This window comes from Halichoeres trimaculatus, unplaced genomic scaffold, assembly GCF_033239565.1.
Source record: "Halichoeres trimaculatus isolate MK-OKI-2021-1 unplaced genomic scaffold, fHalTri1.1 fHalTri1_scaffold_11, whole genome shotgun sequence".
Taxonomy (NCBI): domain Eukaryota; kingdom Metazoa; phylum Chordata; class Actinopteri; order Labriformes; family Labridae; genus Halichoeres; species Halichoeres trimaculatus.
Genome location: NW_027437189.1, coordinates 1,794,294 through 1,813,439, shown reverse-complemented (window position 1 = coordinate 1,813,439; position 19,146 = coordinate 1,794,294). Strand labels below are relative to the sequence as shown.

Here is a 19,146-nt window from a genome sequence, read left to right as displayed (position 1 = left end):
ATTATTATTATTTAATATAAAGATAATTGTTTATCGCTGAACCAGTAAAGGGCAAAAAAAAAGATTTTGAGATAATATATTTTTAAAAAGCCTCAGAATTCCATCTTTAATGCCCAAAATTCTGACAGAATTGATATTGATATATATAAAAAAAGAGAGAGAATATTTATGAAAAAAAAAAACTATGGAAGAGGATAAGGGCCATTTTTATTATTAGTGTTGTTCTTATATTTTAATTATTGATATAAAAATAATATTAATAATAATAATAATAATTATAATAATTATAATTATAATAATTAAAAGATTGTTATTATTATTTAATAAAAAGATTATTGTTTTTTTGCTGAAGCAACTAAAGAAAAAAAATGTTTAGAGATTATATTGAAAAATAAACCCTCAGAATTCTGACTTTAATTTCAGAATATATATATATATATATATATATATATATATATATATATATATATATATATATATATATATATATATATATATATATATATATATATATATATATGAAGAAAATAAATCATATATAAATATATATGTTTATGTATATCTTTAACCCCTTGATGCCTGTTGTCGCAAATTTGCGACATTCCCCCTTTAGGTCTTGATGCAGCTGAAATGAACTGTGTATTCCACCATTGCCCACTGATTCACATTCTACACATACTAAGGACAAGCAAACTGTTGCCGTTAGCGAGGAGGCCAAAGGCCTGTCTTAGCTCCGCCTCTTTACCTCATGCTAGGTTGGCCAAAGTTAGATTGAGTCAGCATTTCTACATCCATGTTGTATACAACATGTGGTGTTATATATGTTTGTATATGCTGCACTAATATACATTTAGTGGGGTACAGCCTGTGCTTATTTTAACACACACACACACACACACACACATTGTAAGTTCTCCGTTAAAACAAAGCAGCCCAGTCTGCAGTTTCCTCATGAATGTAGGAGTATGGAAAGTAAACTCGTGATGAAGCCAGATGGGATTTTTTGGGTTGATTCTCGATCTCCTGGCAGCGAGAGAAAAGAAACAGTCGACACTTCTGGCTGAGATTCAGTTAAAAACAAACCAGCGGATATTACCCGGCCGTGTTAACTCATCACACAGAAACAGAAAAAGATCCTCACGGATAAATAAAAGAAAGATCACAGCTGTTGCCTTTCGTTTACTTGTGCCACTGTATAAACCAGCCTGGAGTCAGGTGTGTGTTTTTAGTGCCAAGATAAATTTAAAGTGTTTAAAGGTAAAAAGGATGCAGTAACTTTTATCAATCATCACATCAAGACCGGTGTGAAACATTTCATCTACCACCTTTAGTAAAGACGTTATGAATAGTTATGTCCACCCAAAGCCCTGATGACCCATTTAAAAAGTCTGACACATGGAGAAGAGTCTGATGGACTGATCCACACTTTCAGTCAGATCTGGAAAATCCATATTCAGGGGTCTGGTCGATATGCTGCTCCACAGGGGGAAGGGTGACTCCGACACACACACACACACAGAAACAGGGACATAAGGGAGTGTCCTGTTGGTCAGTGAACACACAGAGAGACCATCTGCCTCACTATCTATGGCTGCTGTACAACAACATTCACTGTATACAGTAAAATGTGAAAACACATGTCCTTACTTTACGACATCTCACAGAGTGTGTGTTCTGCTTTCTTATCACTTAAACACGAACATAAACCCAGGCTGGATGTTCAGACTGAGCATGTGCAGATTATTAAATCTCTACATATTCAAAGGTTGTAGAAATCCCTGAATCTGTCTGTGCACTGATCAAAACACTGGTCTAAAAATAGCTTCAGATCTTCACCATAGCTTCAGGCTGAAATAAGGGTTTTCTAAATCACCAGAGACAAAAAGGTGTGAAGATACTACAAGGGCACCAGAAGGACAGAATAAAGATTAAAAAAAAAAACAATATCTCCTCTCTAAAGTAAAAAAGGTTGGATTAATACTAAAGAGTAGGAATATAAATAAATATGATTAAAAATGTTCAAAAAGTGATGATAATAATTCAGTAGAAGCTGATTAAAAAAGCAAAAGCTCTTTATTTTCTTTTCAAAAAACAAAAAAGGACATCATCTCCCTTAGTTTGAAGTGAGGTCTCCACAAAAACTGCTCCCCCTGGTGGCTGGCTGCAGTATAGGTTAAAAACTCTGCCTCCCCAGCCCTAGATGGGCTCAAGCGTTAAAAAACCTTGGAGTAAAAAACGTCAGCAAGGAGAGCCAAGAAGAGATTAGACTCCAAAGAAAAGCAGAAAAGTTATTTGTCACCCGGCTCCACTCTCTACTGCACAGACTCTGGCTGCACGATGGCGGCGCCTGTGACGGGTATTATGGCTTCAAACCGGAGCCATGCTGTCCACTCTCTATACAGTCTGTGGTTCCACCATCCAGAGCTTAGAGAGTTCCAGAATGTTGTGACATCACAAGGACAGAAATCTCTGAACATTCTAGAACCTTATTGATGGAGCTGCAGCATAGAGGCAGTGCAGATGTCCTTGTCCCATACTCTGCTCCTTTCCTGCAGTTTAATCTGGATCATTGATGTCTTCATGAAATGGTAGTAACATGTTTTGGTCCAAAAAGCCAATAAATCAAGCACAGCAGCATTGTTTCCAGGCTCTCATAGCCCCTCTGCTCAGAACGCTCTGATTTAGTGGGCGTGGCCTTCATATGTAAATGAGCCACCGCTGATACCGCCCCGCTCTTCCACGTCACTGAGAGCAGCGCCACGAGCTCCGAGTGCACAATGTTTAGAAAACAGAGAAGCTGGTTTACTGTAACTTTACAGGCTAAAACAACAGGCTAACTGCAGCTAAAGTTAGCATCCTGAAGCTAACACAGAGACAGGGGGGACACTGAGGAAAAGCTCTTCCATCTGCTCCACAGCACACAGCATTTAAAATACTCACATTTCCAGGGTCCCAGGTTTGTTGGAGGATGGTTGGTAATGCGCCTGGATTCAGGACCAGTCTATTGGCTAGCCCTCTGTTGGACTGTCCAAAGTTGGAAAAGCAGTCGGCCGTGAAGTGACTAGCACACACATGCACAGTTTTACTGAGTGTAGCTGGAACATTTCCTGATAAATGAACTCTAGACACTTAGTCTGTCTTCTTCTGAGATGGGAAGCTTGAGCATGGAGCTATGTGGCTGTTTACAGCCAAAAACAGAGCAGTGACGGCTCTTCAACTTCTGTATTCTCCAAAACAGAAGGGAATTGCTGACATCGGCATATCCCCAAAATCCAAACAGCTCGTTTTAGGTCAGGATTTTACATTCACAAGCTCTACTAAGTACAGGTTTGGTCATTATCACATTTTGTGGGCTGGGAGGAAAGACAAAGACCCACAAATTTCACTAAAAGACACAATAAAGTGATTTGTATAATATGGGACCTTTAAAAACAAGACAAAGGATGCTGATTTCACTACTAGCACACATTTTTGGGGCTTTACTGACTGAATTCTGTCTGTAGTGCCTTGTACCATGTTTTGGTACCTAAATACATCATTACAAGTTCATATATTGAGAAATAAATATGTTTACCAATTGCCACATCAGTACAGTATTGTTTCATGTTAAAGGTACCCATCCCTAAGGGGGGGGGTTGTTCCTGACCCAGTGGTTTAGAATATATTAAGATCAAAAGATTGTCCAATCAGCTCACATGACTGACGGGCGCCCTGTAGCTGTTAAAATGGCAACTCAAAGCCCGCGTCACATCCAATATGGCCGCGTCCACCTACTGACTTCATTTCACAGTTTCAGGAAAAGACAGGCGCATAGTCTATAGGGCTGGCCAATCAGAGTGAAGGGGGTTTATGGAACAGGGAGCCTTAAAGAGACAGCAGCTCAACAAAGTGTGTCAGACCGAGGCTGAAATAATATTTATTCATTTATTGGACTTTGAAAATTGGAACAGCACATTCTAGTTGTCCTGTTTCTACAGTGATCCCAATCTCTCAGAACGTCTGTGGTTATGTATGATCCAGAATCTTTCTATCAAAATACATCTGCAGCTTTGTACAATCTCTTTCTTCAACAAATGTAGAAAACATTCACTCTGACGTATTTACATTTTCAGATTTGTTTTGGCTGAAAAATGAAGAAGCTGTTTTTTAGTCTCTAGTTTTCGGTCAGATTAACCAATGATTAATGGGATTAAACATGAATTAGTCTCTGAGGATGTAAACAAACCTCCTGTGCTTCCTGTTAGACGTTAGTCACTTTTATTACTCGTTATTACAGGTTGAGTTTTTAAAACCTTGGTGTTTGTACACAGTGTCAGTATAAACATTAGTCTGTGACATAAAAACAGCTGCTCTCAGCTGGTGTCGTAAAGTTTATTGGATGCTTTAACCTCGCTCTGCCCAACGGCTTTAAGGAGAAATATTCACAAAACTGAAAGTGCACCAGCAGGAGGAAGTGTGTGTATTTACAGCGGTGACTTAGTTTGTTAAACTAGAAGAAAAACCTATTTGGAGCCTTTAAAGGAGAGACAGAGAAGAAGATGAAGAAGAGGCAGCTGCTCTACAAACTGAGTTTTAAACAATGATCCCAAAGGAGAAGGTGGGACATCAACGTCTGTTAAAAACTGGATTTGAAAGAAGCTTCAGCACATATTTCCTCTAAAGTCAGAAAAAATAAAAGCAGTGATAAAAACCTACAAAAAGTGGAGAAATACACATGAATAAATACTTAAAAATGAAACAAAAAGGTCAGAAGTTAACACTCAGAAAGTCTGTTTCAGTCGTTTCCCTCTGCTCGTGTTTGATTCTCTGTAAATTTTGAGGTTTTTCTGACTGAACATGTGTCGTTTTTGAATAATCTGAGGATCAGACTCTGCTGGAGGAAAAAGCTGACTGCAGACGATAACATATCTCTCTTTTTGGCTGTAATGCACAGTCATGACCCACTGAGGCTCCTCTACCTGAGCCTAAAACAGCATCTGTGAACTTTCTTTAGCTTATCAACTGATTTACATCCACGCTGCGTTCAGGTGCTGCTCAGACGTCCCAATCTCCGAGCTGACGAGTCGATCGTCTGACTGTGGCGTGTTTACGTGCTTTCAATTTGGAAACGTGACTGTTTGTTAAAGGTTTGATGCAGCTGAACACCCAAACACTGACAAACTCTGAGCTCCCAGAGCAGAGCAGGGACGTGGTTATCCTGGTTTAGTCACTTTGGAACTGGAGGTTTATAGCAAATATAATATTTGTTCATATTTTCGCTGTGATTATTTTTGATTCCTGCGTTGGGAGCTGAAGAGCTGACAGAGTTCACCTAAACCTGATCCACCTGATCCATCTGGTCTGGGACTTGTCTGTGAAATGATCTGGAACCTTTCAGTCGTTTTTACAAACACTTAAAATCTGCTTCATGGCGGCTCAGCCTCTCTCCACCACCGGGGGGCGCTGTGCCGTGACACACAGGAAACACAACAGCTCGCTTTCAAAGAGTCCGTCTGGTCCTGTCGTTCTTTAGTCCACCACCACAGACCTGCAGGGTCGAAGGTCAGGGGTCAAAGTCTGAGGAGGGGAAGGTGTCAGCGAAACACCGACAGGCGCCTCATGGTGCACAGGTCACGCAGCAGCCGCCTGATTCGATGTTTGAGCTGCGGGAGGCGGGACAGAGGGTCGGGGGGCTCCAGCTCTCCGGAGTGGTCCAACCAGGACTCCAGGACTGGAGACAGAGACACAGAGAGACAGGTTGTTCCCTCTATATATCCAATCAGATTTATTTCATGTCACTGTTTGATCAGTGACCGTTTATAACGTCCATGTTTTGGATACACTTTTTTCCACTTCCTGTCTTTTTTCAGTTTCTACTTTCTGTCACTTTTTTGGGCCATGTCCACACGTAGCCGGGTATTTAGGAAAGCGCATATATTTTTATGCATTTACGCCTGTCGTCCACATGAAACCGCAGTTTTATGTCACCGAAAACGATGTTTTCTAAAAACTCCGGCCAAAGTGAAGATTTTGGAAAACTCCGGTTTCATGGTTTCGTGTAGACGCCGGTAAACAGAGTTTTGGGTTCTTAAACATCACAGCTGAATGACGGGGGCTCATTCTGGTTGGCTGACACAGGTTTTACGTCTGGAAAAGATTAACCATTATGGGTTAGGCATACCTCGAGCCGCACTCACAGGAGGATTTACCCGCTGCGTGTGGACGGAAGTATTTTTAAAAACAAACGAGGGGGGATATTCATTTTTGAAAATACCTGGCTACTTGTGGACATGGCCCTGGTGTGAAGGGGAGGGGTTAGGGGGAGGGGCTATGAGAGTGTGATTTGCATATTATTTGCATAGTGTTGGTGAATCAACAGAAAAACATTATCCAAATATAAACTGTGACTAATAAAACAGTGACATCTGTTAAATGTTAGACATCAAAATGCAAAAATGAAATTATGTACTATTTATTAATATTTTTTTAATCTTTTCTTTTTAAAATCTTTTATATTTTACATATTTTATTCTCTAGTTTTCCTGTTTTAATCCTCATTTATTTATCATTATATTATGTATATTCTAACTTAATTTCAAGTATTTTTTATTCTTAATTCTTAAAAATCATTTTCTTATTTTATATTATGATATATTTAATTTTATACTCTTTTCCTAACCTCCAGTGTTTTCTTATTTTTAAACCTTCAAGACGGCATTTCCTCTGTACGTACTGGATACAGCAGTGTGCTCTATTACTGTCTTTTATCTATGTTGCTTTTTATTGACACTGTGAGGGTGGGTTTCGGGGCTGGGTGGAGTGGGTTTAGGGTATAATTCTCTTATTTAGTTCATGTGTCTGTTTGTAAAGCACTTTGTGCTACATTTTATTTGTATGAAAACAGGGTTCCTACAGCTCAAGGCAAGTTAAATTTAAGACTTTTTAAGACTTTTTTAATGACGTTGGAAATCAAATTTAAAAACAAGTCGACAACGAACCACAATTGAAACAAACAAAACTAACAAACAAAAACACCACATGAATTACCTGGGTTAGAGGGAATTTTAACCCTTTGTTTATTTTACAAAAAGCATCACTTTTTGCCTTTTTTTAACCCCATTTTTACAACTTAATGCCTATTTTGCCCCCATTCTTTTTTTGGCCACTGTCACAACCATTTTTGGAATTTTAATTTCAAATTTAATTCTCAATTTTGCTGCCATAATCATTTTTCCTAAGCCCCTTTTGGATTTTCTTTCGCCAATTTTTCCTCATTTTTTTCTCTCTCCAGGCACCTGAGGTAGAACCAAGACATGCGTCTGTTGTAAAAGTTCCTGGTGCAACCACATCACCGTTTTGTTAGTTTTGCTATTGTGATTAAACAATGTTACCACAAGAGTAATCAGGAAATTATTTAGAAAAATAGATAAATGTTACTTAATTTTTTTTTTACTTCAAACTAACATAAATGTAACCAATGTGTTCAAATTTTTAAGACTTTTGAAATTTGGATTTAAGACTTTTTAATGCCAATTCAGGCCTTATTTTTAGAATTATGAATTCAATGCCTTTTAAGACTTTTCAAGGATCCGCGGGAACCCTGGAAAAGTGCTGTACAGATAAATTTTGATTGATTGATTGATTGATTGCATTTCATGGGTGATCAGACCGATAAGCTGCATTAGCTGCATTAGCTACATAAGCTAACGTTACAGTTTCCAGAAACGACATAGTAAAGCTTCTGAAAACTTAGCTTAACGTTAGCGTTTCCTTGCTCATCACTCATGTGAAGCAGTCCATGGTGGTGATGTCTGTTTGCTGTGAGTGTGTCGCACTGATCTGACATCAGTTCATCATCACTTTGTAAAAATGTGTTCGCTTTGGAAGAAGAAACAGTCGCTCTGACAGACAGAGGGGATGACGTAGCAGGGATCAGGTGGCGTCTCGTTTCTAAGAGATGCTTCTGCAGCCTGATAATCCCTCTATATATCCATGTTTAATACATGAGGAAGCAGAATACACCCTCCTGAAACTCCTCTACTTTTGGATGCTACGTACCCTAGCTAACAGGCTACACACATCAGAAGTTTCCGAAAACTGCTGATGTGGATATAAAATCACACATCCTGGATAAAGCTGCTACGGAGCAGCTTTAACTTTCTACCAGCAGCTGAACTCAGAGCCCTGAATGTTCTCCTGACGCTGACACAGAAACTATTAATCTGGATCAACAGGCGCATCAGATGAATCAGGTCAGCTCAGGCGCGGCATCGATCGGCGCATCGAACGACGCAGCGCTAAACTTTCACGCTTAAAATGACAACTGTGATTTCAGCTGCACTGACATGAGCCTGTGTGTGTGTGTGTGTGTGTGTGTGTGTGTGTGTGTGTGTGTGTGTGTTACCGTCCAGCTCCCTCTCGATCATGTCCATCCTGCTGCTGATCTGCTGGTGAAGAGACTCCACGTGCTCCTGCAGGTTCAGCTGACACTCGGCCTCAGGCGCCGTGCGAGCGTGTGTGTGTTCGCTGCAGTCAGCGTGTGTGTTTTCTCTCTTTATCCTGCTTGTGTCTATGTGTGTGACGGCGTGTGTGTCTGTGGTGATGACGGCCGGTTTCAGGTCGACGTCTTCAGACTTGATTTCCTGTAAAACAGATTCAGGAGAGGAACTTTTGAATGATCGGATGTACGGTTTCTCTCCTCACACACACACACACACACACACACACACACACACACACACACACACACACACACAGCAGGTAAAAATAGTCCTACATTAACCAGAATGAGCCCAAAGGCTTAAACTGGTTTTGTTGGTCTCATAGCAACAGCAGAAATCTGTTCAGAGCTGTGAAGACGAGGAGCTTTGTCTTTTTTAACCACGCCCCCTGATTACATCATACGTCCTTTTTACCTGTGATCCCACCACTGGTCATCATGAACGGCTCCGTCACTGAGACCAAGCTTTGAAGCCTGACTTTAAAATATCCTAATGTGAATATTTAGAGGTAGAGTCTGCATCGGGTTTGTATGTGGGGGAGACTCGAGAGCCGTGCACCTGACTTAGCACGTTAGAACAAGCTAACCACGGGTATTTGACACATACCTGGTTAGCAGAAAGCTAACTCCTGTCACTTTTTGTCCCATGCTGCTCTCCAAGTTCCTAAAAGCGAGTGAAATTGGAGCCAAGCTTGACCCTCGTTTAGGAAAAAGCTTCATCTGTTTGGGGTTTCGTTTCACGTTTGTTGTTTTTTTTCTTCCTCCGTGCTACATCCGCTATCATTGCCAATCTTAGCTTCTTCACCTCGCTAATGCACACACAAAGTCAATTTTGCACAGGGTGCGTTGTAATTGGCTGGGGCAACCATGCTTAATCTCTGCTCAGAAACTTAACAACACAAACACTAGCATCCAGGCAGAGGAGAGGGTTGAGGCAGACACAGACACTGACACACGTGTGTAGAGGCCCAGAGAAGACAACTGAGCAGGATTATTCCTGTAAAGGTTGATATTTTATTCTTTAGGACAATCCTGCAGACCCTTCCTTTAATTTTGAAAAAGCCTTCATGGAAGATGTGGTTATTATCAATCTTAGTTTGCATGAACTGTGATTTGTAGAAAAAGTGTCAGGATGTTTAAAGGTGAAGCCTGCCGCTCTGTGAGTGTAACACTAGCTGTTTTTTCATTTCACTGTTTGAATTCTAAATCATAGTGACATTTCTGAAGTTTGGACAAAGTTCATTTGCTCTTTTCTGTTGTTTACACTGCGACTAAAATTCCACACAAAAGGAGTGAAACCTTGTCCCACAAGTTTCAATGTGCTGAAAGAGGAAGGAGGATGAAACCAGTGGTAACTGTGGACACCCCAAACATTTCAACAGCTGAACTGTCATTTTGATAGACGTAACTTTTGTTGCTGATGTCATCAACCGTAGGGATGGGTATCGCATTAGGTACTTTTACAGGTACTGACCAAATTCCGTCTGTAGTACCGATTCACTCCATTTCAAACGTGAAAGATACCCATCCTTAGTCAACAGACAAAAGCAGAGGGCATCAAAACACTATAAAATCCGTCCACTGTAGTGACGACAATAGCGATTGGTGAACACTTGTGTTTTTATTCACCGGTCGCTGTTGGCCATGTCCAACTCAAAACTATGGTGGCTGGTAGGTGTCAGATGATTTGCAAAAGTCACAACACAATGAACGTAAGGAGATCAGTTATCCCATCAGACACAGAAAAGTTGTGACAGCGAGTGAAAGACGATAATGTTTTGTTTTTTAACTTAGTAATGATAAATTTAGCTTCTTAGAGGTCTCACCTTGCGATATCCTTTGTGGTACTTATATTTCTATATTTACAGGTAATGTTATCTTACATTCAGCTTTAGGAATCAGTCATGTCATAACGTTAGCAGTATAGCTATATTACAGAGCCACAACTTTCCCTCTGACCCACCAACCGTGTATTTTCCAGAGACAGCAGCATCGAACGAACACGTTACCTTCTGCTCAGAGTCCTGCTCCTGCTTCACTGCAGCCGCCTCCTCTGTTTTCTCCCATGATGCTCCAGGCTTCTGGTAGCAGTGCTCGCTGCTGACGTAGCAGAGAGGCGTGTCTCCTCTCGGGCTGGACGCCAGTCTGGGCCCCTCCTCTCGTCTCCATGGTAACCTCCACAGCTGCAGGTCGGGGTGTGACGGGGAGCTGCGGGTACAAACAGACAGGTAAAACCTTCTCAGATGGACTCTGAGGACCAGGATCTGGAGCTGGGCTGTCGCTGGGACTCACTGTAACAGGCTGATCTTCAGCTGCAGCCCGCTGAGGACCTGATTGAGACCATGCGTGTGCGCCAGCAGGCGTCTGGTGTGTGAGATCTTGGAGGCGTTGATCTCAGAGTAGTTCTCCTTCACGCAGGACAGGCCGAACATGTGACCAGATATCAGCAAATCAGGCTCTGACAGGAAGCGCTGGGCCCGCCTCCAACCTGGGCGTGAGAGTTCAAAGAATCAGACTCAGGAAAGTCCGGACCCCCCTGACCCAGAAAGACCTCAGAGACCAGACCCCACCCCCTACCTGCTGTGTGTCTGCAGTAGTAGCAGATGTAGTTGTGAGGGACGTTGTCTTCGTATAAACCCATACAGGTGCCGTGCTGCCAGCACAGACACGACTCACACTGCACACACACACACACACACACACACACACACACACACACACACACACACACACACACACACACACACACACACACACACACACACACACACACACACACACAAAGAGAGACATGACGACTCAGCTAACAACTCCACATTAAGATGAAGAAGGTGTGTGTGTGTGTGAGAGTGTGTGCCGTACCTGGATCATAAAGTCGTTCTCCTCGTCCACCTCACACACACACCTCACCACCTCACATTCCTCTGTATCCATGGAGACGGGCCAAGAAGGCGTGTCCTCTCCGCTCTCCGCCGTCAGAGTCGACCAGTCGCTGCCGTCATCCACTGAAGGGTTAAGAAGAGGTCAGAGGTCAGAGTGGGGTCACTGACAGCTGGTTTCCTTACAGTCAGTGTGTGTGTGTGTGTGTGTGTGTGTGTGTGTCCCACCGTGTGTGTGTTCATCTTGAAGCTCAGGGGAAAGCTGCAGCGTGATGCGAGGTCTGTCCGAGCCTTCGTCGTCGCTGCTGCCGAGTCCTGACAAACAGGAAAGAAACTCCTCCTTTTATTTTCCTAACATTTTTATTATCCTGGCTTTTATTTTGAAAGGGCAGTTTTAGAGAAGAGAGGAAGTGGATGCACTCTTTCACTCTTTTTATACTCCCCTGCTCGCTGACGCTCACCTGAGTGACTCCTCCTCTTCTTCTTCTTCTTTTTCTTCTTCTTCAGTTTGACTCGCAGGAAGTTCTTCCTCTCCTTCCTCTCCAGTCCTCCACTTTTCTCCCTCGCTCCCTCCTTCTTCACCTCCGCTAACACACGGGGATGAAAAGCAGATGAGCCATGTGTGATGTCAGCGCTGTAATGTGACTGTTTAGCTCAAACGTACCCGTTGCCATGGCGCTGAGCTCCCGCTCTTCGTGGTGACAGGTGTTGTCCTGGTCTTTGGATGACGACCTCTTCCTCCTACAACAGCAGCAGCGTCTCCAGTCAGACCAAACAAACCTCAGATCAAAGCTTTTACTCTGGGATTCAAACCGTCGACCTGACCTGGGGGGCTCGCGCTCGCTGCCTTGCTCGTCCAGCTGCTGGTCGGAGTGGTAGTACTTGATGTGGTAGTGCAGGAGGCTGGCCTTCCTGAAGGACTTGGTGCAGCCGGCGGTGGGACACTTGAAGGGGTTGTGGTCCAGCTCGATGGAGAGGATGGGAGGAGGCTGGTTCTTTATCACCCGGTACACTGAGACGGACGGACACACGGGTACGACTTTAAAACTGACTACGCCTTTAAATACTCTGCTGTAGTGTGTTTCAGTGTGTGTGTGTGTGTGTGTGTGTGTGTGTGTGTGCACTCACATGGCTCTCTGCTGAACTTGTGCGTGGTGGGCAGGTGGGACTGACGCTCCAGAAGGACATCTGAAAACACATTTCAAACACAGGTAAATGAATCTGTCTCTAAACCTGTAAGGATGTCAGGGCGGGCCTCAAACACCAAGGTCTACTCAAAGTTTACACACCTTAAAGAGACAGTGCTTCAGACAGAGGGTAAAATAAAGGTTTAACAAAACACCAGAGAAAGAAAAATATAATTTTTTATGAGCTGTATCTTGTGTTAAGATACTACAGGAGCACAAGAGGGACAAAATAAAGACTAAAAGAAAAGCACAATACTCTGGGAGTAAAAAAACTTTGTGACACAAAATTTCACAAAATAAAATTCAGAGCTGCAGAATATCAAATAAAATAAAAAACAAAATCAAAGGGCCTGAATGATCTATTGAAAATGTTTATTTTCTGTACGTCTGGAGCTGATATTGTGGGATTTATATTCATACAACAGCTCTGTATAACTAATGGGGGGTTGATTCACAACCATCTGGATTTTCTGTTCTAGGATTCTTGAAACTGAGTTTCTTTGTTGGTAAAAAAAAAACCTTTTTCTCCAAATTTGAATCCTTCATTGTCGTCTTTATGAGCTAGGTTGGAAGAAATTTACTGCTTTTTTTTCATGTACGACCAATATGTTACCTGGCCACTAGAGGTCATTGTAGTGCTATGGGATGCAAGCTGAAGTGGCTGCAGGTGTTAAATGTCGAATTATTGAAAGCAATGACAAGAAATTAAAGGTTTTTTTATTTTGGTGCCAAATAAATGATACTGCTTCCAGGTTGTTTATTTTATTCAACCCGACTCAAAGATCTCACCCACTATCAGACGACAGAGGCAAACAACGGACTTTATGTTGCTAGGCGCCGCCCTGCTGGCTATGGCTGCTCTCTCTTCTTTGTCTGTTTCTTGTAATTTTTTCGTCTCTTTTTCGTCATCTCTGTATTTTGAGTGGATCATCACTTTGTGTGGCTCATATTTTGGTCATGGACACCAAACTGGTTTTGTCTTCAGTGATATTTTTACTACTTTTTCTCCTGTGTTTGTCTGGAGATCCTACATGTAACCATGGCTGCATTGTTTACATGTGAAATCAGCTGTTAGCAGCCTGTAGCATGTCAGTGCTAACTGGTGCTAGGCCTGATGTTTCCCACATGGTGAGGAGAAGGAGGTGAGGACGACGTGCTGGTTCTCAGGTGTGTGAGCTAAGAAGTGACGACATGGACCTGTCCTTCCATCCATCGTTATTGGGAACGTAAGATCTATCTCCAATAAGATGGACGAGCTAGCCGTGCTAACCCAGCAACAGAGGGAATACCATACGGCAGAGTAGCATCATGCTAATCTCAGGATCCAGGAGACAGAGACTGAACAGACTGCTGAAGAAGCTCAGTCCTGGACCCTGTGGAGGTGGAGGCTGGCTGACTGGACAATGATGGACAAGCTGTCAGCATCTATTTTCTTATGGAGCTTTTTGCACTTTCTATACACTTTCTTACTTTGGTTTTCTTGATTGCTGCTTTGACTTCTGACTTTCGTTGTACTTGTTACAATGACAAAAAAGTCATTCGCCCTCCAGCAGAGGGCGTTATATTTTTCTCTGACTGACGTAATGTGCATTTAAAGGGAGAATATGGCTTTTGATATAGTATATTGAAATCATCATCATTATTTTTTTTTCCTCATGGTCTGGTATTGAAAGAAAAAAACTTAAAACTGTAAAAAATGGGAATATCAAGCGACCCGTAATTCAAATTGAATCGGCACCCCAAAAATCGAAGGTTCGGCTGAAGACGTATGAGTCTGGATCAGCGCTTCTCCTCACACACTCCTCTGTGGGAGGTTGCTGTCCAGTTAAATAACTTTGGCATACAGCTGTCTTATTGTAACAAACTTTATTTAACGTTAGTTACGTTTGATCAAAACTACAGAAATGTAGCATCCGATCGCTTGTTTGAAAAAGAAAAAAGTCTTAAAATCTATTTTTATTCCTGAGCTTTTAACCCAGCTTAAGACTCTGCTCCTCTTAAGTGTTTGTAGTTCTTCATACTTGTTTTTATACCTGCACCATCTTTTGTGTAAAATGCTTTGTTTTCATTCTGTTGTTTTTAAAGTGCTTTTAAATAAAGTTAAGTTGACTTATAGTGTGTTTGCCCTGCTTCGACATGTCTGTATTAGAGTTCGAGAAAATGCCAAATGTCAATCATCCTCGTCCCCATCAGCTTACGCTAAAGCTAATGTACTCATGCTAAGCTATTAGCCCCATTGTGTTGCATGACGGTGTTTGTTAATTTGAAGGTATTAGTTTAATTCAGGACAAACAGGAGATGACTTCACTGTTTGTCTTCAGACTGATCCACTGAGAGCTTCAGCTGCTTCATTAACACACACACACAAACACTGTCTGGAAAGGTGTGTTTGATTTGTTCACCCAGCTGTTTGTGGAAAAACTACTGTGGATCATTTTTCATCGGGATAGGAAACTAATTTAAAGGCAAACTCTGTGACATTTATTTTACTTTACTACGATAAATATATCATAAATCCTAAAACTACTTCCTGTTCGAAAGGAAATGATGACAGAAGAAATGACTCTTTCAGGAAGTAGTGAAAAGACAAGGATCAGGAAAAAAAGCTGCCGTGTTTCTGTAGGTGAATCTTTCACGTGATATTGAAAACAAAAGTTGTTTCCATTTCGCTAAACTCCTGCTGCTGGAGATCTAAAACACTCACTCCCTCAGGGTTACAGTTTGACATTTCTCTGGTTTAGGAGTGATGGAGCAGAGTCGGAGGTTTACCTTTCTCCACGTTCTCCAGGTTTGAAGGAGCCGGCTGGGAGGAGTCAGCTGTGATTGGCTCGTTGTGGACTCTGCTGCTGCCACCTGGGAGAAAGGTGAGTCACCAGAGAAGGAAACATCGTAAACAAACATTTTTCTCTCTTGAGAAACAAACTGAGCAGCACTCTGTGTCATTTACCGTCGTCTGTTTTCCTCTTCGCTGCTGGATGTGAGGATGAAGGTTCTGCCTTCCTCTTCCTCTCCTCTTCCACGTCCTCACCTCTTTCCTTCTCCTCTGACGACACTTCCTCCTTCATCCCCTCCTCCTGCTCCTTCTCCTCCTCCTCCTCCTCATCATCATCTTCACTCTCTTTTCCATCCTCTCCGCTCTCCCCTTCCTCCCATCCCTCGCTCCCGACTGCACACTTCTCTGATCTGGATTTCTTCACAGAGACACAAATTAATGAGTTCACGCTCAAATGAAGCTGATCTGATGAGAACCAATCAGAGTTGAGTGTCTCTTACTTGCTGGTAAGGTTTGACTTTGGTGGGCTTCACTGTCCGAACCACGCCGTCGTAGAAACGCACCGTGTACGAGTCTGAAACACAAACAAAACTTTAAACGACTGAGGGTTTAATCAGCAGAATAAACCAGGAGTGAGAGGTGAAGCAGAGCCTCACCGTCTCTGTTGACTCTGAGGATTTTGGCCGGGTAGAAGCGACAGTCGGTCCAACAGGCCAGGACCTTGGTACCTGAAACAAACCTCTGAGACAGAGACAGGAGAAAGATATTAAAGTCTGACAGAGCAGAGGAGAAACACGCTGATCCTGTGGACGTTGTGTCGTACCGGCTGCGAGCACGGAGGGTTCAGTCCCTGCCTCCTCAGGCTGACTCTCTCCAGCGGCCTCAGGTACGGCGAAGTCCACTGGAACCATTCGTTGTGTCGCCGGCTCCACTGACGGTAGTGGATCAGGACTTGCTCCGTGTCGTAGTCGATCTTCTCGATGGTAGCTGGGTACCTGACGGGACAAAAGTCAAACATTTTTACTCATACAACGAGCTTTCTGTGTCCTCAGTTGTGTTGTCCTTACCAGTTCTTGAGGCGGTCTCTGGCTTCAAGCTGAGCCCCAACCTCAAAGATGATTCCTGATCTGTCCGGAGGAGTCTTCATCTGGAATAAAACAGAGGAAACTTGACTCCATCCGTTTTCAAAGTTTTTCATGAGTTTTGATGGTGTGACTGCATCCACTGCAACTACTTTCCAAATTCAAAATCTCTTTTTTTAACTATCTACTTCCTCTTCTGTTACAACTGGGATAAAACCAAGCAAACAGAAAACCACATTTCTTTAGAGTCCAAGATTTAGATTTTAGGGCTCAAAACAGAAGAGGTGTGATGCACTTTACAGAGACAGAGCAGTAATTTTGCAAAAATCATGCCAAGAAACAAAGCAAATACAGATCCTCCCCTGTTAGCTTTCTACAGAGATCTTCTAAGATGTCTACTTTTTTATACAGCATACAACAGGGTGCAAAGTACGGAAGCGTATTACATTCACTTGAAGAAAAAAAAAACAACTCAGGTTTTTCAGAGTAATGTATTCTTCAGTTTGTTTTTTGTGGTTATTAATTCTGTTTTTCTGATTAATATTTTTTTATTGTTTTGTTTTTTGTTATAGTTTTTTCTGTTTTAATTAGTATTTTTTTTCTGTTTTCAGATTACTTTTTTCCTGTTTTTGGAATAATTTTTTCCTGAAGTATCGAGATACTTGGAAATCCTGTGAGAACCTCCAACCTGCAGACGACTCCCATGGATGTGTGGTGGCTCCTGTGTCCCGCACGGATCAGAGATTCTGTTCAGCGCATATATGCCTTATCCTTAACTTTCTACTGGTCCGTACTGGGTCAATAAAGGTAAGGTATTAGCCACACACAGGGTATGATACCCTTGTTATGTTTTCAACTTTATCCTTATATTTTATATGAGCCTATTGTTCAATGTAATACTTAAGGAATAGACGAAGATGTGGCATTAAAAACATGCATTGCTTCTACATTGGAAAGCTGGTAGAAAGTTGAGGATAAGGCATATATGTGCCGAACAGGATCTCTGATCCATGCGGGACACAGGGGCCACCACACATCCACGGGAGTCGTCTGCAGGTTGGACAATCTCACGGGATTTCAAAGTAGCTCGATACTTCAGGAAAAAAAATACTCCTAAAAACAGGAAAAAAGTAATCTGAAAACAGAAAAAAATTACTCATAAAAACAGAAATAGTTCCAACAAAAAACAAAACAATAAAAAAATATTAATCAGAAGAACAAAATTAATTACCACAAAAAACAAAGACTAAATTACTCTGAAAAACCTGAGTTGTTTTTTTTTCTTCAAGTGAATGCAATACACTTCCGTAGCAAAGAGACACTAAACACACAAATCACTGTATAATTTAAGCCCATGCATGAGCTGTCACCTGTGAGGTTAAAATAGATGCAACTGCAGGTGTAAATAATGCATATTTGCTCATTAATTGGTATCATATTTAAAGCCTGAACAGTGCTTTGGTCATCTACGGTTGTTTTCATGTAAACAAATTAAATCTGACGCTTTGCATAGCCTTATGGGTAAAATACATAAATATATATAAGCATAAAAAAATACACCCAAAATTATAGTTTTTTCCAGGACTACAGTAATGTCTTCTTTAATCACAAAAAAAAAACACGAAATAAGAGTTTTCTTGAGTTTTTTAAACGTTTAATGTACGTTACGTGATGACAGCATACGTATATGACGTAGCTTATGTCTCCGAGATAACGGTTACAGTAAAACTCAAAACTGTACTCTTCTTTTTACAGTTTCAGCCTTAAGCTTTAAGAAGTCTCTGTAAATCAAAGAGGATAAAACCACCGCTTCAAACGGTTTAACTCCAAAAGAAAAAGGAAAGTAACTAAAAATCAATTCTCTGACATAGTTTCTACTCCATCTGTCAGTTTCTGCCGAAGAAGCTGATTGGTTAAGGAGCAGCCCATGACGACTGTTCAGCGTTTTCATTGGGCGACACTGCAGTCAGTCGAAGTCCCGCCCCCCGTGAGCCATTTAGATATTTGACAGAAGCTAAAGATGCTAATGCTATCTGTGATAGCTTCAAATAGCTCAAATCAGTGAAATAAGAAAGAACGCAACATGCTTTAAAAGTACACGATCGTTTTCGGTATTTCAGTCTAGAAACAGACGAGTAACTCTCAGGAGTTTATTCATTCAGCGTGTTTTGTTAAACTAAGTTGTTTCTTCTCTCCATTGACTTTCAATAGATAAGCTAACGCAGCTAACTGAGGTGAACTAGCTCGGAGTCACAGTGACAGCTCCACGAAAACAACACTTCTGCTTCAGCGAGTTAACTGTCAGGGATGCGGAAACCCTCCTAACACCGTTCGCGCGGTTTAAATGTAATTCTGAGAGTGAAATCGGTGAATAAATGCCAGAAAAGCTGGATTACCTCTCGCGCTACTTGTGCTCTGCACTCTTTGGTGCTGGGATGATCTCAGAGCGCATGCGCGGTATGAGATGTTCAGCTGGTTTGTGTTTATCTGTCTGCTGGAGGATTGTGTTTGGGGTTTCTGCTCCCACCCCTTTGTTGGCTTAAAAACAAGCGTCTGCAGAAACAGTGTGCGGAATTCAATACGTTATCTGCTTCATTCTTCATTTCACATGTTCTCACACCAGAATCCAATCAGGTGTTTTTTAATATTCATGGAAAGAAAATACTTTCAAATTTATTATGGGGTGGAAAACATACAAATACCATGCCTGAATATATAAGCTAAAAGAAAAAAACTATAATGAAAT

The 19,146-nt window shown here is 41.7% G+C and overlaps 1 protein-coding gene across 1 annotated transcript; it reads right to left on the bottom strand.

Annotated features, from left to right (window-relative positions):
• Positions 1-3,910: 3,910 nt before the first annotated feature.
• LOC141798788 (PHD finger protein 20-like) lies at positions 3,911-18,889 on the bottom strand. The gene is made up of 18 exons (XM_074680630.1): positions 18,797-18,889; positions 16,386-16,465; positions 16,142-16,313; positions 15,975-16,059; positions 15,819-15,892; positions 15,493-15,736; positions 15,315-15,398; positions 12,487-12,546; positions 12,184-12,370; positions 12,023-12,099; positions 11,820-11,945; positions 11,587-11,673; positions 11,342-11,484; positions 11,057-11,156; positions 10,772-10,967; positions 10,489-10,687; positions 8,384-8,621; positions 3,911-5,710 (listed from the first exon to the last, which is right to left on the bottom strand). Exons 2-18 carry the CDS (start codon positions 16,463-16,465, stop codon positions 5,574-5,576), a joined length of 2,289 nt encoding a protein of 762 aa, XP_074536731.1. The 5' UTR covers positions 18,797-18,889; the 3' UTR covers positions 3,911-5,573.
• Between the last annotated feature and the right edge of the window lie 257 nt (positions 18,890-19,146).

Excerpts from the sequence above, each read along its gene's own strand:
- LOC141798788 (XM_074680630.1), bottom strand. The coding sequence starts at position 16,465 with ATGAAGACTCCTCCGGACAGATCAGGAATCATCTTTGAGGTTGGGGCT. Across the intron at positions 15,893-15,974 it reads CCTCAGAGTCAACAGAGACG|ACTCGTACACGGTGCGTTTC; the intron begins GTGAGGCTCTGC and ends TTTGTGTTTCAG. Across the intron at positions 10,968-11,056 it reads CTACTGCAGACACACAGCAG|GTTGGAGGCGGGCCCAGCGC; the intron begins GTAGGGGGTGGG and ends TCTCACGCCCAG.